Source organism: Physcomitrium patens, chromosome 11 (genome assembly GCF_059467195.1).
Source record: "Physcomitrium patens ecotype Gransden chromosome 11, ASM5946719v1, whole genome shotgun sequence".
Classification (NCBI taxonomy): Eukaryota; Viridiplantae; Streptophyta; class Bryopsida; order Funariales; family Funariaceae; genus Physcomitrium; species Physcomitrium patens.
In genome coordinates, this window is record NC_143420.1 from 17,718,803 (window position 1) to 17,740,561 (window position 21,759).

Genomic DNA, 21,759 nt, shown 5'->3' on the forward strand with positions numbered 1-21,759 from the left:
TAGTACTATCAAAAAGAGGGATAATCTACTTTTTATCCAAAAAAAACCAAACTCTAACATTGTATTATGTCAATTTCAAAAAATTGTTGTAGACTCACCAATTAAGTAAAAAAAGACTCCAAGAGTTTAAGGAAATGAAACAAAAGAGATTCACTTTATATCCCAAATAAGGAGCTGCAATAAAGCATAAGAATAAGACCAAAAGGCTTAATTTGAGCCACGAGAATTGGGTTGTCAAAACTAAAGATCTTCTCAGCTTCAACTCTTGTATATACAAGGTATAAAGAAGCTCCTTGAGATAATATGAGAAGTTTGGTTTAACTATAAACAACTATTGATTATTATTTTTGTTTAGATGTTTTCTTCATCCTATCATGTGTTACATCTATCTCTTCTTTCAGCAATATGGATTGTAGTACCTCCAAGAATAGACAGTAGGATAGGAATTTGTGGTTCAAAACTATTAAAAATTTTAAATAGTTTTTTAAATTGGAGGATTAATTGAATATTACCCTTCTAATAAACTTCATAATATTTTTCAGATTTTTTATGTTAAATTGAAACATGGTATTGAAATACATATTTTATTGATAGCTATTCACTTTTAAAGCAACCTTTTGTGCTTTTATAAAGTCACTCCATTCTTGACTTACAAGAATTAACAAATATATAAATGGCATAAAAACTCCATTTGTTGTCAATATACAAGGTGTTAATAAAACATTGTTATGTATGTCAAGATGTTTTGCATTGTGTGCTTGAAGATCCATGATATTTTCTTTTGTAGTTGTTGTGTCAAGATTGGATATATATATATATATATATATATATCTTGATACATGTTAGAAAAAAAAATAATATCACCCTAGTAGTATATGAAGATATTAGAATTGAAAAGCATATATAAATAAATAAATAAAAAAGTGTAATAATAAGAAATATAATAATAATTACAATATATGTAAAATATTGCTAATGCCACTATAATTTTGGCTACTACCACCACAATTGTAATACCTACAATTTGTAATCTACCAAATGTCATCATAATTTTTGCTATTGCCACCACAAATTTATTTTTCTGAACTTTTTAATTATTTTGCAATAAAACTAAATTTACTTTAAATGTAATTTGAAAAAGTAAAACGCATTACTAGCATTCACAAATTATGTTTGAAGTAATTAAAAATATATATTGAATGGGCGGTGAATTGTGGCAATATCTACAAAAAATGTGGTGACATGACATTGGCAACATTTGGTATGTAAAATCCTAATTCCAAACCCAGGTACCTGCGCTTCCATATGATAAACTAATTACTTAATCTGAAGGAATAACTTTATTTTAAAAGTTAGGACAGAAGAGATCTGATTGTCGATACAACAAAAAAGTACAGGACCTTTGATTTTTTATCACAACACTTCATTAAAACATCCTGCACTTTTGTTCAATTTTTAATGAATAAAAAATCAAATTGTAACACACCAGTGTTTACATATTATCTTCTTCTCAATCACAACCACCCAGATACACCTGAACAAGTTGATTACCTTCGAATTAGAAATGATAGTGCGGATGATCGGGAGTGAAGAACATACACGAGGAAAATAAATAAATAAACCTTCGGTTTTACTTGAAACGCAAGACGCAGTATGAACAAAAACAACTGCCACATATCCTTTGAACCTATTCCTGTTCAGAGGTACAGCTTATATGACATCTGTTCCTAGCTACAAAATATTCCACGTTAAGTCCCAGGAAGTCTCGGATGTCACAAATATGCTAATAAGTTCATCCCGAACACTAGAAGCATTTACGTGTACAGAACATGCTTAGCATTAGCAATGCGATGAATTCCAAATCAAACCTCAAGGAGACAGTCAAATGAACTGCTCCTGCCTCCACCTGTGCTACAACTGAGAATCAAAGATTTCTACTTTGGCTGGACATTGTCCAGACTAGATACTTGAACAAGGTAGCTCCTCTTCATTCTAAACATTAGCTTCAATGAAGGATATCCTCTCCGAAACGAGCACAGGTACCCAGGCCAAAAGAGATTCAAACGACGCGAACCACCCCGTAGAGTCCGAGTCTGTGTTCGTTAACACATTGAAACCCCCGCAAATATACTATCATCGACTACCGCGCAAAATGCCTCCACTATCTCCTAAATGTGTGCAACAATTCTCAATCAATCACATATGGAACAACTGGGATGTATTCGACCTCCAATCCGAAACATTCCTATCAACCAGATAGAATGCGTGTGATTGTGCCCTGAGCCCACTCAGCTGTCTCTTTCAGCTGCTGGTCATCTGAAGAAATGCATTCATCAAGGAAGTCTTTATAGAATACTGTACATTGAAACAAAGCCGCAGCATTGGCTCCAAGCGTATCAGCCAAATCACCCATAACTCCAATTGCAGCCTTCGTCACCACATCATCCCTGCAATGAACAAAGGACATGAGTTAGAAAAGGATCAACAGGCGAAACAATAAAAATAAACACAAAAGTCATACAAGCAGATTTAACTGACGTCCAAGGCATAGAAATATCAACTACTATGCCGATCACATTTCGTCAATCACGATATACAGAGCACTCAACCACGGACACCTGCTATACGACACAATTGTTACCAGCTTCTCCAACCACTGTACCACTTGACAATAGACACCTTGAACAAATAGCTGGGAAACAAAACGCAAAATAAAAAAACAATCGGTTCGTTCTGAATTAGTATTTCCCATACCTGTCTTTGTCCTGATAAACGTTCTCAATAAATTGCAGAATATGCGCAGCATAAGGTGCCATCAAGTCCGCCTTGTTTGACTTGAAACCTTGGAAAATACCGGAGTATGCCTCCAAAATACCACTGCGTAGCTGGTTACTGTAATCGGTCATTTCATCATCACCAGCTGTAGGTTGGGCAGAAAGCTCTGCAGCTCCTTGGAGCATGGGCATTGCGTAAATCAAATATTTCTCAAAGTGCTCCCCGATAGCCAGGGCGATATCCCCGAAGCATGAGAAAATGGGTGGCTTCACTGAGCGATGCAACTGATTGCTTGATAAGTCCTTCAGAAGCTGGGTCATAATTCCATCACAGTAGGGGAGCACCTTCTCGTCCAAGGCGCGACAGATATCCCCGACCACACCAACTGTAACAGCACACACCTGCAAGACAGCGAAGAGATTTTTTCCTTCAATTCTCATGTCCTTTCAAACTCCAGATGAGTGCACCAAACTTCAGATGACCAGGAAACTGTATCCATGGCTAGCGCCAGGAGATGCATGTACCTGATATTCTTCAAAGTTTTGAAGACCCATTTCCAAGTACCGGTAAAATTCGCTCATGTATTTTCCGAATTCAGCACCCGTTGCATATGCCAAAGCTCCGATTGCAAGCATAGCTTCCTCGTGGACTGTGGCACTTCGGCAAGCAAAGACGCGGAGGAACAGACCCATCATCTGATCGGCAAACTGTACGACGCCGTACTTTGTGAGCTCAGATGCACCCAACTTTTGAATGATGACCTGCACATAAGAAGTCCAAATCTCGGCATGAACTCAAAACTCTGGACTACGCGTACATTAAGCAGAAACCGCACATGCTCAAAAGATAACCAACCCTCAGAAAAGAAAAGAAAGCATAAAAAAATAAGGAGTTGATGTCAGTGAGGTTCACAATCTAACCTATGTGAGGAAGATTCTGCCAACCAAGACTCTAAGGCTTCTACTACGACTAAGAGAAAAACTGTAAGTAGTCGCTACTTATTTGATAAGAAACTATAGGGATTCACAAAGCAGTGACCAGGTTTTAGGTTTTCGGGTTTAGGGATTCACAAAGCAGTGACGACGTATGCCGAAAGGAGGAATAGACTTAATTTAATGATAACAAAAACAAAATAAACTAAAACTGAGACACGGCAACTGAGTTCAAAAACCTTTCGCTCACCTGGAGAACACCACAGAGAAGAGCCTGCAGTTCAATCTGCTTCTCCCGATCGTCAGAAGAAAGCACGGCCATTTCCAAAGTTTGATTGAGTTTCTCCATAATCACAGGCACTAACTGCACAACGATTGGGGCAGTGTCATCCGTTGATATTCTCACAACTTCGTTTAGAGTCTCATATGCACAAGTTCGAAGCCGAGAGTCTACGCTGTCCTCTCTCGCCGTCGCAGCCAACAAAGCTTCCAGGATTTTCGGGAAGTAAGGAGAAAGAGGAGTGGATGACTGCCCACCGTCCTCATAACCCTGTGCCAGGAAATAAATTGCTCCACAAACCTTCTCAGCCACGTTAGGTGTATCATTGATGCTCTCGAGAAGCACAGCAATGATCAAGGGCAGATTGGTTGGGGTGATAACTGGAGGCTCAAGCGAAGGTCCATGAAGGAACTCAAAGATCCTTCCCAACGTCCATGCTGTAGTATCCTTGACGTGATTATTTACATCTTTCATTGCACTCAACATGAAGTTGAGCGCAAGATTTACAAGAGGAGTCAGCTTGTCCAAAGAAGGACCCTCAAGAATGGAACCAAAAGCGTATGTGGCCGCCTCACGACATCTCCAATCCAATGGATTTGAGACATTTTGTTCTACAAAGGGCATGACCAGAGGCACAATATCGTCCCCGACGGCACGAGCGACCAGACCCAGACACGTCCCACCGGCCATGGACAAGTTCCACGCCCCTTCATCCAAATCCTGGTCCTCTTCTTGTTTTGTAAGAGTTTCTAACAACATAGGGACTAAAGCAGGCAATGCCTGTTTGATGAACTGGAAATACGGCACCTCCGAGTCACCAGAAAAATCAACATTGTAATCTTCCTGAATCTCAATTTCTTCGTCACAAATAGAGCTCCAAAACTCGATGGCTTGAAGTGCAACCGGCTCCTCATCTTCCTTGACTGCCTTAGAAGTGATGGCGAAAATGTCTTGTATGTACGGTGCGAGCTTGTCATAGTACGTAGATCCAATGGATACTAAACATTCAAATGCGGCCTGACGAACTCGAACATCAGGTGAGAGCGTGGCCTCACAAACCATCCTCATGATGTAGTCACGTTCCATGTCGTTCTCGAAATTCGTTTGCGCGAAGTCAAGAGCATTGTACAGAGCGTGAGTGGCTGCAAGTCGGACGTCGTTACTCGTCTCGGATGAGTTCATTCCCTGGACCACAGCAGTCAGGATAGAATTCACCTGCTCTTGAGCAAGGATCTCCGCAGAAACCTCCTCGCAGACATAGCCAAGAGCTTCTAGTGTTGCCTGTTTCAGATGTGAGGGTTGCTCTACTTGAGGGCCCCCCATGTTGGCCAAAAGTGACCCCACAAGCTCAGGCCAATCGCCCTGAGGCAGTTCAATAGCAGCAATCTTAGCGATAACTTGCGCAGCTGTGTGACGAGCATCCGCCACCATGGAGGAGAGAGTTTGAGAAAGAGCAGGCTTGATTTGAGCCTTCACAGTAGAGTCTAAGGCCACCCATCTTGTCACGAGTTCGTGCTTCCGAGAACTTTCCTTAGCATCCAGCGAGTTTTTGAGGATCAAACCAGCCAGCCTTCGACTCTCAGGCGGCTTATCATCATTGGCAAGTTCATGAGATAGAGATACCAAAAAGGCAGAGAGATTCTGCTCTTGATACTGCTTAAGGTTATCCTCGGCAATCTTCCTGACCGTTCCATCAGGAGACTGAGCGTTTAAAAGTATCTGTGTTACCTCCAGCGCCATCTTTACACCGCTGGAAGTATCTCCCTGCCTTCACTGCAAAAGTGATATCACAGTGGTCCCAAATCACCACGTGCAAAATCATGTTTGTACGACAATAAGAAAGGACCGCAACACCTCAGAGAGAGAGAGAAGGGAAAAAAAATCAAAATCAAAGTTAAAAACACACAGACGTAGTCGATGCAACATTGTCCAAAAAAATAACGACACTCAAATTAAAAATTTACAACCACTCATCAAATACGTTTGCCAGCACTCACTAAATGAGATGACCAGCACTAGGCATCAGACGTTAACAATGCGAACACGCTCCACATCCTACAAAGAACGAAATCTCACCCGCCAAACGCGATCCCTCACCACAAGAGTAGAGAAAAACACAACATGCGAGCTGCAGATCTAGTCCGCGCCAGGGTGAGAGAGGGAGAAAAAAAAGAAAAAAAAAAAACAAAACAAAACAAAACAAAACAAAAAAAAAAAAAAAAAAAAAAAAAAAAATACAATACAATACAATACAATACAATACGAAGCAAACAAGGATGCGAACATGGAGTATCCACGCATCCAGAGAGACACGCAATGCGATCGAAGACAAGAGCTTGTAGATGAAAGGGGGGGGATGCGGGTCAGAAGAGGAAGAAGAAAAAAAAAAAAAAAAAAAAAAAAAAAGGTGTATGCGGAAGGGGAAGGGAAGACGATGGCAATGTATGAACGTAAAAGAAAGTCAACACGCAGAGGAAGAAGAAGAGAAGGGCAGGGAAAGCATAGCGATACGATGCGATGCAATAGAGTGAGTACCTGAGGCGTAGCGAGGCTAGGCGATGCGATGCGATCGACGGAGGAGGGAACAAGGCCAGCAGCAGCAGCAGCAGAAGAAGAAGAGGAAGCGGAAGAAGAAGAAGAAGAAGCAGCAGGAATGGAGGGAGCAGGGGAGAGCGGAGAGGGGGGGAGGGGAGGGTGGGGGGGAGGACGACAACAGGAGCGAGGCTTTGTAGCAGCCGAGAGTGCGGGGACGCAATTAGGGTCCGAGAGACACACACACACTCACTCTCTCACTCACAGAGAAAGAAGGAAAGAAAGAACGAAAGGAACGAAAACACGAAGAGAAGGAAAAGCCAACACTAAAGAAAGGATTCGGAAAGTGCCCCAAGGAGAGAAAGTAAGACTTGGTGTGACGATTGAACGAACGATCAAATCCAACGAAGGGTTCACAAACGAACGAACGAACGATCAAATCTTTACGTTTGTGCAACCTTCCCTTATCCTCCTTCCTTTCTTTCCATTCCCGACCTTCCCAGCCCACACTTTGCTTAGCTTTTCCTTTCCTTACAACCCACTTTGGATTTACACGGCACCGTTATAATGACTCCTCCTCCTTCTCCTCCTGATATTGCTGCTACTGCTTCTGCATTCTTCAAGTTTGTGACGAAACAACACGACCTAATCTTTCCAACTACTACATCCAGTTGTTTTATATTTTGGTTTGCTCTCTAAGAAATTCCAATCATGTTTAATAACCAAATTACACCAGATTCTGATCCCTTGAACCCAAACCTTAATTACTATGTATTTTTCTTGTCATTACATATTTGAAGAAATACAACCAGATATGATTCAAACAATCCTTCTCAAAAAGATGTTCAGAACTATAACTAATATTTTTGTTCAAAGTGTGCTGATTTTTGTTATTGGACATTTTTATTCTTGTTTCAATGATATCTATATGTGCCTTCGGGCATTTAAATTAATAGATAGACAAGCAAACAAACATGATAGTTACTTGATTCATTATAAACAAATATTAAAATGAAAATTGTATATAAAAACGATACCTTTTCCACCTATATTGTATGGCTTTTGGGTTCTATGATATTGGACAATCAAGAAGGATATTGTACTAATTCAAAGAACTAGGTCCAAATAAAAGATTGGCACCATCAAGGATAGTCAAAACAATGGAGTTCTAGAGCAATTCTGAGTTCTTAGACATAATTAAGGATCTACTTTTAACTTTTAATTTTATAAGCCAACAATTAAATAATTAAAAAAAATGGAATAATCAAAAAGTGAAACACAGAATGGAATTGGAGAAGAGCTATTTCTGCATGGATATGCAGATTGGTGCTAAGTAGAAGTCACTGTGAGAGAATCACATCAATGTGCTATATAGTTTTTTTGTTACTTTTTAAGATTTAATCAAAGCTTATGCATCTATTACTCACCAAATTTAAATTTTTTGAGACAAATCAGTTTGTATCAAGCTAAAAAAAGAAAGTCTGACTTTGAATTTGATGAAAATTGATATCATTCTAATTGAAGGTTTTATATATTCAAGCTCATGTGCAAGTGTGACATGTGATTCATATTGGTTGTCCGAGATATATTTCGATGCATTCTGCATAATTGGATTCAGATTTTCTTTAAAACTTTCAAATAAAGAAATAACTTTTGTTTTAAAAAGTTTACAATAACGTCGAAATACTTCCATACAAACAGCCATAGGACTCCATAACTTCGTGTTTCACTAATGGTTTTGGCAATGAGGAGATTTCAAGTGAAACAGGCCTTCCTATTCTCTTGTGTGTACTTTTTCAAGTATTTTCTATATATAATTACTTACTAATACAAGTATAAAATGCATAGTTATCCAATACTGCCATAATCTTTGATCAATGCCATGTGCTCAAAGAAAAGTCCAATGGAGGTTGAAATAAGTTTGTGAATGAGATGTACGACATGATAGTATCAGAATTTGAAGTGAAACACATTTGTGACTTAAAGTAAACGTAAACACATTTGGAACCATGCAATTCTTACGAATAGTTAAAAGGGGGGGAAAAATACATCTATAATGCACCGAAATTACACTGCATCCTCAATGCAGAAAAAAGCAGTTTTAGTTCTCGCTGGAAGTCTTCTCTTTTGCATTACATTTTCGAAAAAATCTGCAGCTCGTCGTACTGTCCAAATTCCTTATCCCCATGACCTATGCGATCCAGAATTAATCAGATTGGAAGGAAAACTTAAGCAAGAAACAAGTGCAAGCACGATAATCAAAATAACTGTGAAACTTGTGTATTTGAAAGGTTGGCGACAGACATCAAATACATTTCTATTCGGGCCCATTTCTGGCGCAGAACCAGCAAAGAACTCGGAATCCCACACATGTAATGCAAGAGAGAGTGGTTTCAGCATCCCCAAAGCTAGTCAAAATCGAGTAAGCAGATGCTCATCTATCTGCAATCTGGAAACTTCGTTTGGTATGCGAGCGCACTCTGCAACAAAGAGTTTCTCAAGTTAAAAACCTCTCTTGATGACGCAATTGAAAACAGATTGCCACGCTACCAATGTAAACTATTGCAGAAGTGTCAAGCTAAGCCATTTAAGTGACACGTCTGGAAGCTGAGACAGAACTTACCATGTACGTTGCAGTAATCATTTTACCCGCAAACCAACGCCCATGCAAAGCCCGTTGAGCTGCCATGGCCGCGGGTGTTGATTCAAAGCACAGGTAAACATGACCTGCACTATTCCTGAAAAAGACAATCAAGGAAACTAAGCAACCAATCCTAAAAGCATGCCAGATGAGCGAACATTGACATGAAACAAAATCAGTCTAACAATTTAAGATCAACATCGCAAATGCTTGTGAAACGATTGAAACTAAAGGAGATAATCGCACAGACGTTTTAGAACAACTCAAAAGAAATTTCTGAGAAAAATAACGAAAATAAGCTTCGATACAATATTTTCTTAGTCCCGCTAAAGAGGAGGATTCGAAAGGAAATAAACTGGAGAAAAACGCTAGCTTACTTATCAACAAAGATATGTTTGACAGCACCGAACTTTGAGCACTCGTCTTGTACATCCTCCTTAATATCCAAGTCGAACTCCGGATCAGACTGCACAGGTCCAAAATTTATGTTAGCGTAAGAAAACGGGATATTCAAACTTTTCACTCAATAAAATAGTTAAACAAGAAGGGACCGCGAACATTGAGTTCATATGTCAATGAAAGAACAAAATAAGAACATAAACAGTATCCCAGAGTCATGATAATAAAATTCGTTTAAAGAATCTATGTGTCTTACGGCACTAGGGAATAAAATTTCTTTTGAAAAAACAAAGTAGAGAAGGCTGACCTCAGTACTCGGGTCAAACATGTTCTTGAGCAGCAGATATTCACTTGGCTGTCCAATTGCGTCAACTGCACCAACTACCGGAGGCATCACGAGGCCAGGTGTACCAAGGGCAGCAGCCCCCAATCCAGTAGCGGCTCCTGCTAGGACCAGAGGGTTCTGAACGAAGAAAGGGGGTCTCACCAAAGGAGTTACACCAGTAGGCACAGCTGTTCCAAGAAGACCAAGTGCTGGCACTGGGGCGGCAGGCAAGGTAGCACCAGTATTGCTGATGAACACCAAACAAAACAAAACAAAAAACAGGGGAAAAAAACCCACTGTCAGTAAAAGCCACAGGAGCGCAAGGAACACTACATGAAAAAGCACAAAATTTGATTGTTGGAATCAGTTGTAGTAAGGCAGCCGTACGGAAGAATCAACAAACAGATAGGATATTATCCAACATGATGTAATCAGACAATTTTAGCAACCCAACAGTAAATTAATATTTCTAGAGAAAAAAATCGCTGTGAAGCACTACCTTGTTCCACTTCCGCTCCGATCCAGCTTCTGCATGAGAAGGGCTCTCGAACGAGCATTCAACGACTACAACCAACGTTATATCCAGAAAAAAAAAAGATCAGAACACTAAATTAAGCTTAGAAATGAAAAGTTGCGTCATGAAAACCAAAAACAGTAGATGCAAACATCGAAACTAATCGAAGACTCACCAGACCACCTCCTTCATCATCATCAAGTTCGCCAGGATGAACCCCCATGTCTTCCATGCCAATCTGGTCTGAGACGGCTGATACCTGACAAAAATAAAAATAAAAATAAAAACGAACTATAAGAGTTTTGGCTTCATATTAATTGAAGCACATGACACAACATGCACGAACCTCCACATCAATACAACGTAAGTGACACTCTTCAAAGAGGAAAGTATTACCTTAATTGGACGTCCTGCAAGCTCCAGTCCATTGAGATTCTGTTGCGCTGCACGAGCGTCTTCCAACCTTGCATACTGAATTACGTCGCAAACAATCACATGCATATCAATTGTTATGTTCTTCAAATCATTTTGAAAAGATTAGATGATAACTTTATTCATTAGCGTAACTACTTAAGCACCAGAATGCCAAGAAAATAACTTGACTAACAAGCAACAAGACAAAAACCACACATTGGCACGACGTGTAGAAACACTGAGCAGCAATTGGAAACAATAACTAGCATGAAGAATTGAACAATATGGAAACACTTACTTGCACAAATCCATATCCTTTACTCTGTCCGGTTTCAATATCAGAGGGTAGCTGCACGAGTTCAACTGGCCCAAAAGGCTCGAAAACCTGAAAATGGCATGTAATAATTGAAAATCCGCAGATTTAAGGATATCACAATTACACGTATTGATCATGTCAACTTCAGAATTTCCAAAATGTTACTGAGTAATTTTCTTGGTGCAATTCATATGTACGAGTGCCGACATCCATTTAAAGAGCCAATAAAAGCCGCAACCTAAAATACCCAATATCAAAAAAAAATCTAATGAATGAAACTCCAATTATTACAATAACTACGTAGTGACGTCAGCAGAAGATATCCACGATACCTGACGAAGCTGATCCTCAGTCATATTGAAGTGAAGATTTCCGACATAAAGACGACGAGCGCCTCCTGAGTAAGGACCGATGAAGCCACCAGTAACTCCTGGAACCGCAGTTGTAGATTGTACGAGATTCTTTTCAGCTTCAGAGGGTTTTACCATGACCGGCTGATTCAATAATAATTGACCTGACAAAGCAATAGCCATTGGCACTGACATGGCATCATAGAACTCAATATACCTGTAACAAAGCACCCCCGCGATGGCTTGGTCAGTTAATGCAAGTAAAACCAAGAACATAGGAAATAAAGGTCTCGCGGAACAAGGGTAATCACAAAGCACGAAAGTGGAAGTCGACGACAGGAATGATATGAATGAATCGTACCCAACTCCTTTGGAGCGCCTCGAATTCCGGTCCATGATAAGCCGGACATCCCGCACCTAGAATCCATACACTGTTAGCACCTTGGCACATTCTGTCACACCTTTAAGTGGAAAAGAGTGCGAGTAGAAAGGATCCAAACCATGGGATCTTGACATTACACTGACATCCTCATGCCTCTCAACCTCGCATAGCTGAGGTGCCCCAAAGAAGCTACTTACGTAAGTAAATCAGTTTAGCGCTCACCACAAGCTCCGGTCCAGAATCACAAAGAAGGCCACAAGTCTGACCTCATTGCAATCAAACTCAGGTATGTGCACTGCAAAGAAGCAGAGGGTTTGATTCATACTCATGGTGTAATCAATGAACTCGTTGTGTTCCACAGAAGATTATAGAGTCAGGCAGCAACAGCATCCTAGTGAACCTTTAACCTTGTTCTCCATATAAACCCAGGTCAGAGTTTGTGGCGCAGGGTATGAAATGAGATATAAATTTCTAAAGCACACACGTAATCTACCAAAGAGACCACAACACTATAATTGTGCGCACAGCTTCGGGCTTTGACAGGCCTCTCTCTTACAGCATGACCACAGAGCTTACAAACTTAAGTTCCTGTAACTCTTCACATGATAACGTCTACATGCCCAGAAGGTATGTCATGAGATCAGGCCTAACCTTTCCAGCCCGAGAGAAAAAATCGTACACATCCCGCTCATCCGCTTTCAATGAAATCTGCGTCATAAACAAGATGATGCCACCAGTCAGCCCACGGTCATGGAAGATAAGCGAATATCACTGGATGAACGTTTGACTCCACGTAGATGGATATTTCGATGTTTCATACGATATTGCGTCTATGAATAAAACATGCCGGACTCTACTAGACATATCCGCCAATTATGGCGACTTCTTGGACTCACGGAAGCCAGAGTTGAACTTTAGCAACTCGGACCAGTAAGAGGGGACAGGTTAGCTTCCAGGTAACTGCTGAGATAGCACCTGCGTGTAGCAATGAAGGTTCCTAAAAGCCCTCGAGCAGATACAACAGGAAGCGGAAGCTTACACTGCCTGAAGCAGGGCTAAGATTATTTGACCAATCGAATAAACCTGCATGACCAGATCCCCCCACGGTCTCTTTCCTGTGCCCCTAAATTAACAATCTCCAGAGTGCAAGAACCCCTTATGTTCAACTCAATGTGACCACGGGCGCAAATTATTCCCAAAGTCACAAGGATCGAGTCCTGCATTTACATGTGGGGATAATCCACTACCATCAGTTTCAGGGCAACCTGCTCGCCTTAAAAAGGGGAAACTAACACCTAGAAATGTGTTGTGTCTTTCACTATTAGATACTTCAAACTGTTCTCTTCCATTTTGTGCTCCTAACTACGATCGCTCTGTGAGCAAGTAACTAGAGTACAAACGACTCGTTGCCAAAACAAACACTACTTCCCCTGGCATCCATCTACGTACAAAGACGTCGCTCATGAAATAATGCTACGAGCCGAACTGTTGATGTGTACAACTACTCAATCAGCAAATTCATTAAGGTAGGAAAACAACTCGGCTATACGTTGTCCAGGAAGGAGCTTCACAGAGCCGACACCATGGTCTATTAAAGAACCCTAATAGCACTAAAACTATGTTGAAGTAGGAAATGAGGAGCTGAAGCAATCATAAGCAGTTGAAATGTTCAATTTCTCCACCTGATATGCAAAAACTGTTCTTTGATCCCGCTCAGGGTCAGCCTCAGGTTCATTCGCCACAATCTCTTCCTTGCGATCCTTGAGCTCCCTAGACCGTTTCCTGTATAATTCGAAAAAACGAATATTAGAAGCCTTCACATATCCAGACAGAAATCATTCTTGGGAAATAATCTCATGGGGCGCTACAAATACAAAATACTATGCTTAAGCAGATAAAGGAGAAGGACAATAGTGACTAAACAAAAATAAAAATAAAAATACCGGTGCTCTCTTTCGCGCTCCTTCTCTCGTTCCCTCTCCTTCTCCTTTTCCTTCTCCCTCTCCCGCTCCTTTTCTCGCTCCTTCTCACGCTCCCTCTCGCGGTCCTTTTCCCTGCTGCGATGCCGGTCACGAGACCTGTCTCTCTCCCTGTCCTTCTCTCTTTCCCGCTCCTTCTCGCGTGACCTCCCCTTATCAGAAGACTTCTTGACACTCGACTCTCTGCCTTCACGCCTGGACTCCTTCTCCGCGCGCTCACCATCACCTCTGTCGCTTTTGTCTCTTCCCTTGTCCGACCTGCTGCTCCTGCTACTCCGTTCCTTCTCATTCTCTTTCTCAGACCCTCGTTCCCGCGTCCGACCAGGCGAGCCGTGACCGCCGTCCCGTGCACTCCTCGACCGATCGCGCTCCGACTTCTCCACGCCTCTCTCTTTCTCCCGGTCCTTGTCCACTCGGTCGCCGCGCTCACGCTCCTCATCCTCTGCGCGAGTACGCTTGCTCTGGTGGTCGTGCGTATCGTTATCGCCACTGCGACGCTTATAACTAGACTTTCGTCGATCCCTACCGTCTCGATCGTGCCCATTGCCCCCCTCATGGTTGTTCACCTTGACATCCCCGCCCTCCGTCATCTTCTCCAGGTAGTCGTACTCATCGAACTCCATGATTTCACCGCCACTCCTATATTCACCGCGCGCAAGAGGGCGCAGCAGGGGAGGAGGTGTGATTCACACAGCAACGACAACAAGAGACGGGACAGACGGGCCGCAACCAAACCCTAGAAGTCAGAGCCGAAGCCGAAGCCAAGGAGGCCAAGAGAGAGGAAGATGATGACTGACTGACGCACAATCCGTGAAAGCGGAGAGAGAGAGTGAGTCTTGAGAGGCACATAAGCGTTGTCGCCCTTGAATCCCCACTGAGAACCCCCCCCCCTCCCTTCTGCCTTCCTTCCTTCCTTCCACCCTCCCTTCCCCTCTCCCACTAACTCTCCCTCTCTCTCTGTCTGCTCCATAGCTCTCTCGCCCTCCTCTTTTTCTTTCCGCCTCTCTCTCTACCTTTCTCTCTTTCTTTCTTTATTCGCTTTCCTGAGAAAGGGTTTGCCTGCTTTGGCTTGGCTTGGGATGCATCACGCTGTCTGTCGCCTCACGCTTTCCCTCGAAGGAGGAGGCGTGGAAGGGAGTTGGCAGTTCCAATCCCCCTCTCCTATCTATTCATCCAATCCGACTATTCATCTACTACTCATCCATCTACTTCCTGCGTCCGTCGCAATCTAGAAGTCACTATCGTCCCACGCGCCCCAACCCTCTTCCTCCTCCCCGCGCCCTTCCTTCCTTCCGACGAGGGCCAACTTCCATTGGCGCGGCATATTTTCAAACATTTTTGGGGCCGTTGGCACCCCCCCCCCTTCATATACTTCACAGGGGAAGGGAGGGGACTCCGTGATGCATGTAAAGCTACACACATACACACGCACCACAACTCTAGAGAATGTAAAGCTACTTATTCTTTGTTTCTTATTAACATTTGGGAAGAATGGTACTTTACATTCTCAAACACTACACAAAGTACATAACACCAGCATATTGAATTTCAAAAAATCAAATGAATATGTCACTGCTATTATACACCAAATGTAAAATAATAAATGTGATATCGAGCAATGAACTAATTGACTTGTACATTCGTATTTTATACACCTTGTTAAAAACTATAGGGTTCATCTATTTTTCACGCACTATAACAGGTTGTGTTACATTGCACAGGTTAAATGATTTAGAGAAAAATGAATATTTTGAAGTAATAAACACCTACCCCAGAAAGATAGAACAACTTCTACAGTTTTAAAAAATATTTAAATCCAATGAAGACTTGAAACCAAATAATTATCTCACAACTGTAAACAATCATTGTTATGATATTCTGTTTGCAACTAAGTTTAATTTTAGGAGGAGCACCATCTTCATTCAAGCAGTAATTCAGAAAGTCAATAGTAAGGTTGTCGCTTACAGTCTTAGTTGTTTCTTTTTGATCTATTGCACTTGTAGCATCCCATTTGTGGCTTACGATTCTTCATAAAAAACATTATGATTATTGTTTCAACGTTCAAACTATGTGATTATTTTTCTAAGATAACTAAGAGCATAACAACATTTTATTTTAAGCGAATGGGATCCATCAAATATGGAAAACTTATCCTCACTAATGGTCGAATTAAAAACTGGTTGAACAAGCACGTGTTTTTCTTGAAAAAAGCTGGATAAGATTAGCAAATTTCATATGATTGGAAAATAATCGGAATCGTTGAACACCTCTCTCTGAATGTGTATATGCATATTAGATTCTGAAAAGACATTTTTCTTCCTAATATTAAAACTTACAAAGTAAACTAAAACCATTGCATCATCAAGATTGGTGTCATGACTTAATAAAATTACTACGAGATATCAAACTAATTTTTATTTAAATAAAATATTGTTATTTGAAAATACAGAAAATCACATTAATATAAATAGATAAGAGCTTCGTATAATAATAATAAAAATACAAATAATATATGTTAACAGACTAAAGTTATCCAGTATAACCATAGTGAGATATTTTGGAGGGTGATAAACTTGTCTATGAGAAGAAAACAGAGGTGAAGGTGGGGCTACCAGGCAAGGTGAGAGGAAGAGGAATAGTAGACATGGGCATAGGGCACAAGTGCAAACAGAGAGAGAGTGAGTGAGTGGGTTTAGGGCACAGTTCAAGTGAAGAAGGTGTGACGGACGGAGACATACACAGAGACAGAGACACAGAGAGAGAGGCTCGGGAGAGGAGTGGGGATGATGTTAGGGTTGGGAGGGCGAGGAGAGAGAGGGTGTTTTCCGCGCACTATTATTAGAATAATGATAATAATAAAAAAATGAATAAAAAACAGAGGATGTTAATTCTATGCCACCTCCAAGACGCTCTTTGCCCCCCTTTTCCCCACTTGCATGCTTGTTCTACTTTTTCTCCCTTCCTTTCTTTTTCTTTTTTCTTTTTCTTTATCTTCTTCTTCACTTCCTCCTCTTCTCCTTATTCTTCTTCTTCTTCCTGCTCTCCTTCCCTCCTTCCTTCCGTCCTTCTCTCCCTCAACCCCCCCCTTTTTGCGCCTCCCTCCCTCTCCCTCCCTCTTCCTCCCTCTTCTCATCCTTTTCGGCTTCCCTACCCCGCACGCATCTGTCCTTTCTTGTTTCGTCGTCGTCGGCTTTGGAGGTCTTGTCTTGGAGTCGGCTTCGACGCCTTGAGCTTATTCTTCTCCTTTTCTTGGAGTCTCTCGTCAGGTTTAGCTGTTGTGCAGGGAGGGCTCCTCCGTTTTGCCGATTCGTGCATCATGTCTCGTGTGTACGTCGGTAACTTGGACCCGCGGGCTACCGAGAGGGAGCTGGAGGATGAGTTTCGAGTTTACGGTGTGCTACGCAGGTTTGTTATTGTGCTTATCTCATCTCATCTCATCTTATCTACTTATTTACTCACTTTTGTTGAGTATGAAATGTTCTACCTGTTTTTTGTTCTTAAATTGCTTGAAGGAATTGTGTCATGAGGGTTTGGTTGGAGATAGGTGTTGTGCTTTTCCTAGCCAAGATTTATTACGGAAAGTAAGTTATGCCTGCGTGCTAGGTATGGTTTATTTGCTCGACGCGGCTGCGGGCTATTTTTGTGGAGGTCTATGTGCTTAGTTTTTGGTTTGATGACGCTTTGATTAATCTTTTTTTTCGGACAGTAGGATGGTTTCTTGGCTAAGATCCCCACTTTTCTTATCTTAAACCTATCATTTTTTTGTGGTATACACTTGTTCCTCCTTTAAAAGCCTTGTTAGAGAAATAATAATCGTCAGTTTTAGAAACTCGCATGGAAGAAGCATTTCTGAAAGCTCTACTGATCTGTTGCCCGAATACTCCCATGAAGGCTATTGGAACTAGGGTCCACATCTCAAAGACTGATGGAGATGAGTACAACTTGTCTAACTTGTCAGGAAGGAATCGTCTACAAGTTGTACATAAGATTTCACAGTTCTGTCCCAGTGATTCGTCTCTCATGCAAGGACTGTCCTCCTTTTGTCTTGAAAATCTGCTGCTGAAAGCCATTCCTGTCTGACCCATGGATTTCAGTGTGTGGGTTGGCCGCAAACCGCCGGGCTTTGCTTTTATCGAATTTGAAGATCGAAGAGATGCAGATGATGCCATTCGTGCCTTGAATGGTATGTTCACGTTTTGCCTTGTCATGGTTTTGATGTACTGTATGTATCTGGTGACACAGTGTTTGGGTAGCCCGGAAACCGGCGGGGTTTGCTTTTGTGGAGTTCGATGACATACGAGATGCTCGGGATGCAATTCGGGCTCTGGACGGTAAGCGTGCAGCCAGATAGAGGTCCCGTAGAGGAGTATAGGTGTCTTGGCAGGCACAGGGCGTCAAGCAGTCTGGCTGGATTTTCGCAGTAAAGGCGGTATTTTGGAGACCGTAATCGGTTACTTTCATGGGGGTTGTGATTTTGTCTTGTGTACATCGTCATGTAGGTAAGAATGGTTGGCGAGTTGAGCTTTCTCGGAGCTCAGGCGGAGGCGGTGGGCCCCGCGGTCGTGGAGGAGATGATATGAAATGTTATGAATGTGGAGAGCCTGGTCATTTTGCACGAGAGTGTCGTCTTCGTATTGGGGCTGGAGGTTTGGGTACTGGAGGCCGTGGTAAGAGCCCTCGTGCTAGCCCAAGATATCGTCGCAGCCCAAGTTATGGTGCCCGAAGGTACCTCTTCTTTCCAAATATGTGCGAGGAAAATATTACAGTGAACGGAGAACGCACTTTGTATTTTGGTGTTCAAGTAGTTTCTGATTTTTTATGCTACTATTTTTTCAATCTCTTCTTTATACTCTCCTTTCCCTTGAATCTAATGGTGCACCATGGTCTAAAATCTCTACCAGCCCACGATATCGACGCAGTCCAAGCTATGGTTACGGCGCTCGAAGGTACGTCTAGCGTATGATTTGATTACTCTGATGACTTTATCTTGGTTCGAAGTCTACGTTTATCTGGTGTCGATCATCCTCCAGCTCCGCCTACTTGATTCCAAGTCGTCCAATGAGATTCTTCCGACTTCCTCCGCGGTTGGTTTCGTATCATGATTGTTTTATGCTATGATTTTCTGATTTTTGTCGACTCTATTATTCGCAGTCCACCAGCTCGAGGAAGGAGCAAATCTTCGCCACGCCTTAGAAGTGTTTCGCCTGTTGCCCGCCGCGGCCGAAGCCCTAGCCGTTCGCCACCACCCAGACGTGATCGCCGCGGTTCCCCAGTAGGCAATGGGTATGCTGCGTCACCTAGACGGGACCGTCGTGGGTCCCCAGTTGTTAATGGGTATGTGCTACTGGCTGTGCCTTTCCTCTACTTTTATGGCGTTAAATGGTTTTACACACATTGGTGGTTACTGTCTCTTGTGATTTTGAAGCCTAACTATGTGTAATCGCCCTCATTTGTAGGAGCCCAATAGCAGCTCGGGATCGCCGTAGGAGCAGGAGCAGAAGTCCTTGAAGATACTTTTCTGAAGTTTTTGATGCAATTTATGCTCCCTTGAAGTTCTGGAGTTAGTCTGTCAGGAAACAGTCTTTTCTGCATCTGCTGTCTGCACTTTCACGCCCTCGCAGGTCCTAGAGCGCATGCTGAGGTGGGCTTGGTACTAATTTTTGAGTTGTCATGAGCTCGCGATACTAGACATGTGAAAGCTTTGGACCTCTCCTTCAAATTTTGCTGACTGCTTCAGTAGAACAATCCTGTGCCGAAGCTTCAGCTACCACCGACCTGTGTTCTTTTCTATTGGTTGTTGTTTTTATTGATATTGTCAACGGATGGAACATTGTTCTCGTATGATTGAAGATGCTGTAACATTCGTAAATATTTTGCGGTGGATGTCTGAAATCAATTGTTTTGTCCCGTCATGAGGATTATAAACTTACCATGGCATTGTGCCATTCGTTGGTGTTTTGTGAGGTGTGGTTGCCTGAAACGGCAGGGCACGACATTATTCTGCTCTGCTCTTCCTCCTGGCTTCCACGATATACTGCATGTTCTGCTCTGCTCTGCTCTGCTCTGCTCTTCCTCCTGGCTTCTGCGATATACTTCAGAGTTTCCCTCAGTCTTTTGGGTGTCATTTGCCTGCATCGTTTTCATCGCATGTTTGCTCGGCTCATCCGGCAATGTCGGTGCTTCTGGCTTCTGGGAAGGTTGTTGAAATCTGCATAACATGTGGCTTCTTAAGATCACCAGCTCGCTTCTCAGTTCAAGTAAGTTGTTTTGTTTCACGTATAATATTTAACAATGAAGCTTGTGTTATCTGAGCATTAAGCTGTGGTAAGGGTCATATGGATCGTCTTTCTCTTCTGGACCTCTCACCTTCGTCTTTACTTCAACTCACTATATTGTGGCTGACGAAGTTTCGTTATTTAATAATGTATTAAACCTGCACTAATAGGTCTGGACGAAGAGTTCTTCTCAAAGCTCTTACGTGGACTAAACACGGCAGGAAACGTGTATATGAAGGATATTTGAAGCCTGTTATCACGAACTGATCTGCATCTGCATCCTCTACGTTTAGCTACTTTTTTGCAGTTCAAATGGAGATCTGCTGTTTTCGAAGAACTGTCTTTGGACCTTCCCTTATTTTTAGCTCTACCCAATCCATTATGTTATGACTGATGTGTTAGTGACAAGTTCCTTAGCGGAGCATATCCTGTGCTTTAGGTTGCATTATCTCATTCGTAATAAAATATAAATCTAATCGTTCATTTATAATTATCATTGACTTTGGGAATATTAAAGCCACCATGACCATATTGAACACACTAAAACTATCAAGTTTTCTGGAGCCATATCCCTCATCTTCTCAGTATTTTTATTCTTTCTGCGGAGGAACTTGTAAGCGGATCAATTCTACTAAGTGTAGGTTGTAGGTCTTCGATGTGTCAGGGTGCACTTATTTTTGTGTCACCATCTATCGAGGATATGACCGTGAGATTTGATAACTGTGTTGTGATTGTGCTATTGACGTGGGTGATGGACCTGACGTAAGTGCTAAAATTGACGGTTTTCAAACTGTAATCAATATGAGATTGCCTATGTCCATAAACTTGAAGTTGATTTATATCCGTAGATTGCTTATTAGATATGTTTTTATGAATTTAGCTGTAATATGTAAAATAAATATTCTAGTAATTGGACTTGAACAAAAACAAATTAGGAAGCTCTTTTAAACATCCTTGCACAATACTTTTCAATAAAATCATGTTTGACCATTTTTAAAAATCTCATGTATAAACACTAGAAATATATGCAACAATTAATCTTGATATATTCTTTACAAATTATTTAACATTTTTAGTATACATATGAATTTATATAATTAATTTCTAGATCATCTTAATTCAAATAAATACATCAAGTTAAGCAGTTATTTAATAATCTAATTTAAAAATCTATAATTATGTCTTTTATATAAGTTCTTTACTTAATAAGTGTAATAAAAAATCAAATTCAATAATTTATAGTTTATTACTTAAGAAATTAAGATTCTTTATTTTTAAAAGAAAAGTGTTTTAAATTTTCCAAATTTTTATAAATAATTAAGTTGATTTACAATAAAAGCTGTTCAAATCAATTTTTTTGTACTCTTGATTTTAATTTTTATAATGTTGCTTTCTACTACAAAACTTAAAACTTATTTATCCATATCTCTATGATTTTAGAATGTAGTTTTGTTATTTGTGCTTTAAATGTTATAACCATTTGAACAAAGTACATTTTTTTATGATAATTAATAGCAAGTAGTTATAGTATCTTGGTTCCTAATATTCACCAAACTTCTTAATTAAAATTGGATTTGAATGTAATTTTATTAATAGTAATTATAACATAATTGTAAAGTCATTGATCACTTTAAGTATTATTATT

At 41.1% G+C, this 21,759-nt stretch overlaps 3 protein-coding genes across 4 annotated transcripts; 1 reads left to right on the forward strand and 2 right to left on the reverse strand.

The window, feature by feature from the left end:
- Positions 1-1,609: 1,609 nt before the first annotated feature.
- LOC112288695 (importin subunit beta-1) lies at positions 1,610-6,812 on the reverse strand. Its single transcript, XM_024533166.3, has 5 exons — positions 6,523-6,812; positions 3,958-5,760; positions 3,300-3,536; positions 2,755-3,176; positions 1,610-2,447 (listed from the first exon to the last, which is right to left on the reverse strand). The coding sequence occupies exons 2-5, from the start codon at positions 5,725-5,727 to the stop codon at positions 2,249-2,251; spliced, it is 2,628 nt and encodes an 875-aa protein (XP_024388934.1). The 5' UTR covers positions 5,728-5,760; positions 6,523-6,812; the 3' UTR covers positions 1,610-2,248.
- A 1,735-nt stretch (positions 6,813-8,547) lies between these two features.
- LOC112288793 (uncharacterized) lies at positions 8,548-14,753 on the reverse strand. The gene is made up of 13 exons (XM_024533360.3): positions 13,804-14,753; positions 13,543-13,642; positions 12,512-12,568; positions 11,840-11,895; positions 11,461-11,695; positions 11,111-11,197; positions 10,795-10,869; positions 10,574-10,657; positions 10,384-10,448; positions 9,867-10,131; positions 9,538-9,626; positions 9,143-9,257; positions 8,548-8,999 (listed from the first exon to the last, which is right to left on the reverse strand). Exons 1-13 carry the CDS (start codon positions 14,460-14,462, stop codon positions 8,958-8,960), a joined length of 1,929 nt encoding a protein of 642 aa, XP_024389128.1. The 5' UTR covers positions 14,463-14,753; the 3' UTR covers positions 8,548-8,957.
- Positions 14,754-16,966: 2,213 nt separating this feature from the next.
- Positions 16,967-19,613, forward strand: LOC112288765 (serine/arginine-rich splicing factor RSZ21). 2 transcript variants are annotated; one of them, XM_024533305.3, is made up of 6 exons: positions 16,967-17,244; positions 17,934-18,022; positions 18,339-18,564; positions 18,741-18,785; positions 18,991-19,173; positions 19,296-19,613. In XM_024533305.3, the coding sequence occupies exons 1-6, from the start codon at positions 17,156-17,158 to the stop codon at positions 19,345-19,347; spliced, it is 684 nt and encodes a 227-aa protein (XP_024389073.1). In that variant the 5' UTR covers positions 16,967-17,155; the 3' UTR covers positions 19,348-19,613. The 2 variants fall into 2 exon arrangements, with proteins under 2 accessions (XP_024389073.1, XP_024389072.1); XM_024533304.3 differs by lacking the exon at positions 17,934-18,022 and adding an exon at positions 18,082-18,170.
- Positions 19,614-21,759: the final 2,146 nt, after the last annotated feature.